At 65.0% G+C, this 9,518-nt stretch overlaps 1 protein-coding gene across 3 annotated transcripts; it reads right to left on the bottom strand.

Annotated features, from left to right (window-relative positions):
* Positions 1–1,544: 1,544 nt before the first annotated feature.
* On the bottom strand, positions 1,545–9,240 carry OGFR (opioid growth factor receptor). Of its 3 annotated transcripts, none has more exons than XM_057530138.1 (8): positions 9,055–9,240; positions 6,949–7,017; positions 6,224–6,302; positions 5,251–5,329; positions 4,409–4,475; positions 3,616–3,764; positions 2,158–2,902; positions 1,545–2,051 (listed from the first exon to the last, which is right to left on the bottom strand). In XM_057530138.1, the coding sequence occupies exons 1-8, from the start codon at positions 9,199–9,201 to the stop codon at positions 1,551–1,553; spliced, it is 1,836 nt and encodes a 611-aa protein (XP_057386121.1). In that variant the 5' UTR covers positions 9,202–9,240; the 3' UTR covers positions 1,545–1,550. The 3 variants fall into 3 exon arrangements, with proteins under 3 accessions (XP_057386121.1, XP_057386123.1, XP_057386122.1); XM_057530140.1 differs by having other exon boundaries at positions 3,616–3,686; XM_057530139.1 differs by having other exon boundaries at positions 6,949–7,011.
* Positions 9,241–9,518: the final 278 nt, after the last annotated feature.

Below are 9,518 nucleotides of genomic sequence, written 5' to 3'. Positions count from 1 at the left end.
CTGAGTCTTTAGAATTCCCTGGGAAATGCTGCTTTAGGATGAGCTTCATTTCTGCAGGTGAGAACTCAGGACTTTTGAGATGACGGGAATTAGCCCAGGAGGGAGCCTGCAGCAAGGCAAACTGAAACAGTTAAAAACCTCCCTTCCCTGTCGGGTTCAGCTGTGGGCTGCTCATCAGGCTTGGCCGCACCCTCCAAAGGGAGGGTGAATTCTATCAGGAAGGGCCAAGAGAATCTCCAAAGTTCCAGCCTTCCAGCCAACTCAGAGTCATCTTAGGACATCCTCAGAGATGCAGGGTGGGGCTGGGTGTGAGGCAAGCAGCTTCACCCCACCCCTACCTCCAAGGCACCTCCTGCCCGGCGCCCTCTCCTTCCTGCGCTCGCCTGCCTGACGGCGCCAGAGGGCTCCTGCTGGACCAGACTCAGAGGAAGCCTGGCTGGGAAGTCAGGGGAGAACTAGTGCCTGGAATCCCACTCCCCGTGCCTTACAAACCCACTCCCAGCTCTGTGCAGACCCTCCCACCTGCTGCCAGGAAATACCCTCCCCCTGGAGAGCAGCCCCTGCCTCGAAGCCCAGATAGCCACAGTGGCCTGGGGAAGGCCACAGGGCTGGCCACATCCACCTGTCAGAGTCCGGTGTCACTGCCCACCTGTTTCGGGCCATCACTCTCCCCGAAGCTTGCGGGTCAGGTGGGCCCGAGCTGCCTGCCCTCCCGTCCCCAGGCCCCACTGCTGGGCACAGACATCCGCCCCCCAAGGGTTGCTCCAGTGGGGTCCACTTCTCACTTCACACTCCAAGCTTCTCCATCTGAACCTGAGCCCCATAACGGCCTGGACGAGGACCTGATGACACTATGCCCCACACCCACCCCAGCGAGTGGCTTCCAGTTTGTCCATCCCCCTCCCCACAGGAGCTGTGGGGAGCATGAAAACGGGACCCAGGTCCCAGCCCCTAACTCCCTCCCCCTCCCCCCAGGGTGACCTCCATCACTTCCGAGTCTCCTCATCCTTGGTGCTGATGTGGAAAGGGAGGCAGCGGTCCTGGCACGGGGGGCAAAGCCAGGTTCAGGGCCAGCATGCCCTGCGGGGTGGGGGCTGCCGAGGGAGGGAGGCACTCCGTTCCCACGCCGGGTCGGAGGGCCGATGGGGTGAGGGGCGGCTGTGGCTGCCAGCGAGGGGACAGAGGGGACAGAGGGGACAGAGGGGACAGAGGGGACAGAGCCGCAGAGCGCACCCCTGGGCCTGCTCCCCGAGGCACATCACGGAGCCCCGAATCAGGGCGCACTGCACACTGCTCCCACGTTCCTGGACCGGTGACAAAAGGCAGCCGAGGGACCAGCTGTCCAGCCCCAGAGGCTCTGGGAGGCTGTGGGGTCAGGGTGCCCAGGAGGCCTGCACCGCCGCTGCACCCCAGGCACTCCCACGGGCAAAGCGGTGCCACAGCCGGGCCACGTGCACCCAGAGGGTGCCCAGCCAGCATCACTCATGAGACCAGCCCCTCCCCTGCCCCGGCCACCCACAGGGCCACCGTCGACGCCCAAACACTCAAAGTCAAATGAGTTTATTCAGAAAAGGCCTCTGCGCCAGACTAAGAAAATGATCCCCCCTCCCACCCGCCAGGCCATGAGGAGCCAAGTTACAGAGGTGGGGGGCGGGCAGCGGCACAGAGGACGAAAGAGGCGGGAAGTGAGGTCGAGGAAAGAAGGGTGCTGAAGCCCTGGCCTCCCCCAAGGGCGGGACCTGCCCTGCCAGCAGTTGCAGTAGCGGCTGCAGTGACCAGCAGGGAGAGGCCCGCAGAGCTGGGCGCTGAGAACAGCTGGCGACACGGCTCCCAGGCCTGCGGCAGGGCAGGGCAGGGCCCCGGGCGTCCCCTTCCCTAAGGCTCTCCGGGCTGGACAGAGGGCCCTGCCTCCGTGGGCTCTGCCCTCTCAGCCCTCTCATCCACCTCGGGTCCTGCAGTGGCTGGGCTCCCGGGGGCACCCCGCTCCGGCCCTGCCTGGCCATCTGCTTCTTCTTTGACCCCATTTTCACCCTCTTCAGCCACTGGGCACCCTGAAGGGGCAGGGGGCTGGGTGGTGGCCAGCGCCAGGGTGCCATCACCTGCTGCCACCCCAGCGCCGTCCCTGGCACCCTGGTCCGTCTTCCTTCGCTTCCTCACCTCATCAGCCACCTTGGCCTCCAGGGGCTGGGGGCAGGGCTGCTCGGCCTCCTCCGGGGCTTGGCTGCCCACTTCCTGGGTCTCCGCCCCGAGGCTGCCCTGGCTGAGGGCACAGCCCTCCAAGTTCAGGGCGATCTTCTCCACCTCCGAGGCGCTCGGGCCCGGCTCCCCTGGGGCCCGCTCCCGCAGATTCGCCTCCAACTTCCTCTTCTTGCTCTCCTTGGGGTTTGGAGACTCTGGCCCCTGCTCCTCGCCCGCCTCATCTCCCTGGTCCTTCTCCAAGGCTCCGGTGTCCTGGGGCTCTGTGCCGGGAGGCTGGGGACCCTGGGCCACCGGGTCCCCCTCCTCATGCCTCCATGGCCCGCAGGTCTGCCCCTGGGCTCCGGCCTCAAGGAGGGGGTCCCCAGGGCTCTCCTCCCCGTCGGCCTGCCTTGGGCGGGCCGGCCGGGGCGAGCAGGGAGGAGAGCACGGCCTGAACTTCTGCAGCTTGTCGTGGGGCCCCCAGACGAACCTGTAGCGGGGCCGGAAGTGCTCCCAGGCGAAGTACAGCAGCTCACGGCGCTGGTGTCGGCACCGCACAGTGAACACAAAGTAATCCAGGGCGCTGTGCCGGACGCCCGGCAGCTGCCGGCGCACCAGCGTCTCCTCCAGGAAGAAGCGGGCCAGGGGCGCCTGGTAGTGCTCCAGGCCCAGCTCCCCCAGAGACTTGAGGATGCGGGTGATGCGGAGGTTGTTGTGGCTGTGCCTGGAGGGGACAGGGGGCGCTGGCAGGGCTACGCGGGGGTGGGCGGCGCTCAGCCAAAGCCCACCCTTCCCCCCACCCCAAGGGCCTGATGTCCACCAGCAGAGACACTGCGGCCCACAGGCCCGTCCCCGTCCCCACCTGCTCCCCCTGCAGGGCCCTGGTCCCTGAGAAGACGGCCTGTGAGCCTGGATCATGTAGGTGAGGGACTGGGATGCATCCTCTAGAAGGGTGACTGTCCCCTTGGTCCCATGGAACACCCACCCCCACCTCAGCTGGAAGAGGACCAGGTGGGGACCCTGCAGAGGCGGGGGCCTCAGTTACCCACGGGCAAGCGTGGTTGTACCATCAGCAGAGTCGCGCTCTGTGCCTCCCCCAAGCCCAGCGTTTCCCAAGGCGGGAGAGGGGGGCGTGCCTGCCACTCCCAGCGGGTGCAAGGCTCAGGGACGCTGTGAAGGTGATGCAGCCCCCCTGACAACCTGACCCATGCCCACGTGGGCAGGAGGGCACAGCCAAGAAGCCTGTGGACTCGCGCGGCTTTCTTTAGCTCTCACACCCCTATCAGGCGGGGTCCACCCGCGCTCTGCAAGCAAGGAGGAGGCCCAGAGCCTCCGGCACCGGCCCTGCAGGCCTCCTCCCCAGAGGTGCTCCTCCCCACCTGAGACCGGCCGTGCGGACCCCCGAGCTGCTGGGCCCGGGCTGAGGGGCGTCCTCACCAGTTGAGGTTCTGGAAGCGCTTCTGGTAGTTCTGTGCTCGGCACACCCGGCCCGTGTCTCGGTCCTTGAGCTGGATTCCGAAGAAGCCCAGCATGAGCTCGTAGGCCTGGACCAACCGCTTCCTGACCTCTGTGGAGCTTTTAAACGCCTGGAAAACGCCCCCGGAGAGCAGCAGGGAGCTCAGGGTGGCGCCAATGCAGTTGTGGGGCCGCACGCCTCCCTCGGTCCCCGATTCATCCGGGGGCTTCGGCTCAGCCCCTTAGGGTGAAGCGCCAGGGTGCAGAAGTCCAGGGATACTCTCTTCATGCAGAGCTGCCGCAAGGTCTCTCCGAGGCCTGAGGTGCTGCCGTGGCCCCAAGAGGAACTCCCTGACCTGAGAGGGGACCTCAGGGACTCCAGGGCTGGACACGGGGCAGCAAGCACCCACCCTGTCTCCTCGGTGCACCTGCTTGGCCTCTCTCGCGGGCTCCTTGGTTCCTGGAGCCCCCTCCCGACCATCCAGGGCAGCCCCAATCCAGCCCAAACCAGGGCTGCCCAAGGCAGAGCCCGGTCACTCTGCCTCTGCTCGTGGCCCCTGCCCTGGACCCCTGGATGTGAGCAATCCTCACAGGCGGATTTCTCTGGAAGCCTGCAAGGAGCACTGGGGGCAGAGGCGAGGACCACTTGGGAGGGAAGATAATTACACGGCTGGGGGGGAGGGGCTCCTCTAGCTCCTGTACCCCCAGCAGCTCCTGAAGGGGAACGCGAACCCCTGTGGCCAGCCAGGCCCCTCCCCTGGCCTTTAGAGCTCACCTGGACCTCTTGGAGCGTGAGGGGCTTGGCGTGACAGTTCACTCCTGGCTCCCGCAGGGGAAACAGCCTGTGAAGGAAGAGATGGCATAGGCCCCGTCAGTGGAGACGCGGGCCACCAGCCACTTGGCACGCGTTGGCTGGGTAGCCTGGGGCGGCTCTCCGCTTGCCTCCGGGGGCTGGCTGGACCACACGTGCCACGGGTTCTCAGTCAGTAAAGCCAAGGGGCAAGGGTGGGAGAGCTCCAGGGAGGGTGCCCAGGATGAGGGCCCAGGACAGACCCACCTACAGAAGTCCCAGCCCGCCCACTCGGCAGCAAGGGCACCTGCCAGCCACCCCCCAGGAAGCCCTCCATTCCTTTTCATTTTCACGTTCTTCTGTTCCTCCCGTCATTAACGCTGTGGAATTATTCCCCGGGAAACCCTGTGCCCCAGGTTGGCTCCCTGCGAGCTGTCCTTAAAGGACACTGCGTTTGTGGGGCAGCATCCAGGGGCGCCTCAAGGCACCGTTAGAACCCGCCCCCGCGGCAGAGGGGCTCCGCGGACAGGCTCGTGGGGCCTCCAGCCAGCTGGTTTGCTGCTTTTCCTGTCCCCCAAGACCGGTGTCAGCTCCCAGGGGCAGAGGCTGTTTACAGCTGGAGAACCCAGAAGAACCCAGACTGCAGGACCCGGTCTCCCCTTAGCTGGTCCCGCCCGCAGTGCCAGGCACTGGGCGCTGAGGGCAGTGCACCTGCTCAGTAAGCGCTGTGCCTGGGAGAGGCGGAGCCAGGCTCCAGCCTGGGCGGGGCCTCAAGCCGCTCCTCCGGAGCCCCGCCCCACAACCTCGGCCCCGCCCTGCCCACTCACCACTGGATGTAGGAGTGATTGTCCTCCAGGAGGTCGTACTCTTCCTTCCAGTTCTGAAGAATGTCCTCAATGAAACAGCCTGGGAGCCCCACGGGGACAAGTCAGCCAGGGCTCCCGAGAGCCCCTCCCCCCACCGCCCGCTGCCCCTTTCGTGAGGACCTCGGGGCCTGGCAGCTTCAGGTTGTGCACAGCTCGTGTGATTTTAACCCCACATTGGCCGACTGCCACTCTGCCACCTGGAAAGCGGACCCTTATTGCTGATGGAGGGCAGACCTGAGTGGGCAGGCCCCATCGGGGAAGGACAAGTGGTCCCAAACCTGCACCTGTCTTTGCAGAAGGGGGGGCCTCGCCATACCCCACAAAGCACAGGCTGCTGGCCAGAATTCTGCCCTCAAACAGAACCTGCAGCCAAGCCCCACCCTGCAGCCCGGTCTCCCGCAGGGCAGCCCCCGTTTCTGCAAAGGGCCAGGAGGGGAACACTTGGGGCTGTGCGGCCACCGGCCTGTGCCGTGGCAGGAAAGCCACCACAGACAACACGTACGTGCAAGGCCATGGGTGGGTTCCAAGGAAACCTCACTACGGACACTGAAATCTGAATCTCATATGATTTTCACATGTAACAAAATGTTATTATATCTTAAATCTTCCCCAACCATTTAAAAACGTAAAAACTGTTCTTTCCTGTTAGCTTACACATGCTGCCTTCCCACTATAGAGGGAGAGTCGGGTAGTCGGACAGAGACGGTGCGGCCTGCAAAGCCACCAACGTTCATTGCCTGGCCCTTCGGAGCATGTTCGCCAGTGGATCCAGGCCAAGAGTTGGGGCCCTGGCAGCCCCTCAGCAGCTTCCAGGGGGCACCGTGGGGCTATCTGAAAGCCACGTGTCCAGACCAGGTCCCAGCAGACCAGACAGGCAGAGGGGAGAAGGGAGCCCCCCGAGGCTGGAGCTGCCAGCAGCCGAGCAGGTACACACCGTTAGGCAGGAACCGAATCTCGTTTTTGTAGAAACTCAGGTTGGGCATGTCACCATTGCCATCTCCTTCCACCAAATCCTGAGGAGCCAGAGAAAGGTGCCAGTCAGGACATCACCAAAACAGGCTGCCTCCAAGGGCCCCTCACACTAAAGCATTCCTGGGATGGGTGGGTGGGAGGGAGGGGGTGTCTGCTCTTGGCCCGTGAACCTCCAGACATCCTGAAGGCTGGTGAAGACCCCAAGTGCCAAGTCTGGGCCCCCCACCCCACAGGTGAGGACCAGCCTCCACACTTGGGGGACAGCAGCCACCTCTGACCACCAGCAACGACCTTCCCCTCACCAACGTGGGCCAGGGCTGGGAGGTCCCCTTCATCTGCACCCCAAAGACAGCCCAGGGATTGCCTGAGACTCTTGGGTGCAGGCAGCCGGGGCTGAGGGAAAGGAGGCTGTGAGATGGGCTAGCGGTGCTGGGCCTCCTGTGGACGAGCTGCCAGCTGGCGCCGTCACGTGTTTTAAAGGTAACGGCACTGAGATGGGAGTTAGGGCGCCGTGCTGTCACCCCATGATTAGGCGAAGGAACAGCAGGCCCAGCTGGGGTGTCCGGCAGGACGTGGGACATTGTCTGAGAAGGGCTGATGGGACACTGTCCAGCTGGCCTCCTCCGGGAGGAGGATTTGGTCCTGGGTGGGCTGCAGGGGGCAAGGGCGCTGCAGGCAGCTACCTACCGGGTAGTGGTGCCGGTACCTGCGTGTGTCCCGCACTGCTCGCCAGTTTCGGGACCCTGTCACCTTGAGCTGGAAAGAGAGGAGACTGGATGAGACCCCCCCAAGGAGACCCTCCCCACTCCTCAAGGCAGCCAGCAAGCAGGGCCCACCCCATGGAGCCCCCATCCTGGTGACGGCAGCAAGGACCTGGGCTAGCTGTCAGCAAAATCAGAGGGGGTCGGAGTAGCTGGAGTGAGGCTGGCCCCCTGCTGCTCGCTCCAGCCCTCAGGAACCCCAGGCCAATGTGCATTCTTGGGGTGGAGCCCCCCTAACTCTAGCTTCACTTTCTCCTCCCATGTTTGCTGGCTACCCTGCTTGGATCACACCCCAGGACCTTGCCCTGGGAACCCCGCCTTTCCCAGCACTTCCTCCTTGCACTGTGCTCTAAGTTGTCACCTAAGGGGCTGTGTCCCTAAGGGTAGTGGCCTTGCCAGGAGGGGCCCCAGATGCTTCCCCTGGTGGGCTTCTTAGCCAGATGCCAGTTTGGCCAATGGACAGCAGATGAAACTGAAACTCAGCAGAAGCTGGCCCCGCCCCTCCATCAGTTTCCATTTGTCTGCCTCCCTGGGTCATCTCAAGAGAATGGGTCCTGACCGATGCTGGTCACGTGCACAGCTCAGAGCAGGGCCAGCCCCACAGATGCACAAATGACAGAGCCCAGGACGAAGCACCAAAAAGCCATGCTGGGACCCAGTGTGGGGCAGCCAGGGAGGACCATGGGGGCCCCTGCGGGAGAGGGGATAGGGACTTTGTAGAGGGACAGAAGCCATAGCAGGAAGGAGACAGGAAAGAGGTCAGAGGATTGTGGGCATCTCACAGGGAGGTCAAGGTGCCAGAGCACTGCTTTAGGAGCGTGGCCCATGGAACTATGGTGGTGACAGTGTCCTCTCACCTAAGCTGCACCATGCCCAGTGGGCATCTGCCTGCGGAAAGAGCCAGATTCCTGCCCTGTGACTCCTGTGACCCTGACCACTACCCAGCCTATCTCCCTGAAACACTAGAGAAGTGCCGAGGCCGCCGGCCTTCCAGCCAGGCCCAGGAGCCCCTTGGGGTCCCTCTCGCTGACTGACCACTCCAAGACACAGAGAGAAACCTGAAAAACCAGAGCTCTCATCTGCTACAGGGAGAATCCATCCCCGACACCACACAGGCTGGAATTCAAGACTCCCTAGACATGGTGCCAGGACGCCCTCATCCCAAAGTGAGGGGGACACATGGTGACAGCTACCACTTGGGGCCTTCCCTCTTACCCGGAACCCCAGCTGCACCCACTCCGGGAATGTGACACCCGGCAAGCGCTAGCAAGTAACCGCTGGTAATGATGAGTAACCATGGTTATGACAAGTAACCAGTGGTGACAACGAGTAACCGGTGGGCACAGCCGGCCACCCTGGCGCAGGCACGCCACACACATGTAGCCTCCAAGGCCACCTCCAAGACGACGTGAGGTCAGCCCCAGCCAGAGTGGGTGGGTGCCGCGCTGAGGATCAGTGGGGGTGGGGCAGGCTGGGGGCTCTGGAGCCTGAGGGAAGCTGGAGTCCTGGACAGCGGGGCAGGGTGAGGTGCCCCCTGAGGGGCGCCAGGGTGCAGGAGGGAGCTCCAGGAGGCCGAGAGGAGCAGTGGAGGGGGCCAGCACTGAGGGCTGGGGCCTCTTCAGAGGACAGAGCCAGGGCCTGAGGCTGGGGCAGGACAGAGAGGAGTCCAGGATGTGCGAGGCCACCCCCTTGAGGAGGTGTCCTTACGCAGATCTGGTCCTGGGGACACGGGTCTGAGGGTGGCCCTGGATTCCCTGCAAGGTGCCCTGGTGCGGGGGCGGGGGGTGCGGGGGAGGGGGTCGGGCGGATCTCAGGGTGTCCTGGGGATCACGATGGGGGAGGAGGAGGACAGGGCCGGGAAGAGGGCAACCGCTGGAGATGGGGAGCCGGGCCCCAAGCCGGGTCTCCGGGAGGGGCCTCCACACCCGGCCCCGGGGTCGGGGGGTAACGATTTTCCAGGAGCCGGGCCTTGCCCCCTATTCCAACGCGGCCTCCCCAGGGGCGCCGGGTACCCAGCGCGCGGGGGCGGCACCTGGAACGCGCTGGGCCGCGGGTCCGCCTCGGCCTCCACGTCCCCCGGAGCGCCGGCCTCGCCATCCTCGTCGGCCCCGGCCCTCGGGCCCTCGCCGTCCTCCTCCTCGTCCTCCTCCCAGGTCGAGTCGCAGTCCGGGTCCTCCATACTCCGGCGGCGGCGGGACCCGCTCCGGCGGAAGCGAAAGTGATAGAGGGAGGAAGCGCGGGGGCGTGCCGGGGGGCGTGCCGGGGGCGTGCCGGGGGGCGGGCCCGGGGCTGCCGACTCCGTCCGCCCCGCCCGCAGGAGGCCCATCCCCAGGAGGCCCCCTGAAGGATGTCCCCCTGGAGGAGGCCCATCACCCCGAGAAAGCCCCTCCGGAGGACGCTCGCCCCCTTACCCCGTGAGGCTGCCCGCCACCCATGCCCACCTTGGTGGTTTCTCCCTGGAGAGGCCCCCTGGAGGATGCTCCACGAGGACACCCG

This window comes from Balaenoptera acutorostrata, chromosome 15 (genome assembly GCF_949987535.1).
Source record: "Balaenoptera acutorostrata chromosome 15, mBalAcu1.1, whole genome shotgun sequence".
NCBI classification, from domain to species: domain Eukaryota; kingdom Metazoa; phylum Chordata; class Mammalia; order Artiodactyla; family Balaenopteridae; genus Balaenoptera; species Balaenoptera acutorostrata.
This window is presented reverse-complemented; position numbering and strand designations above follow the sequence as displayed.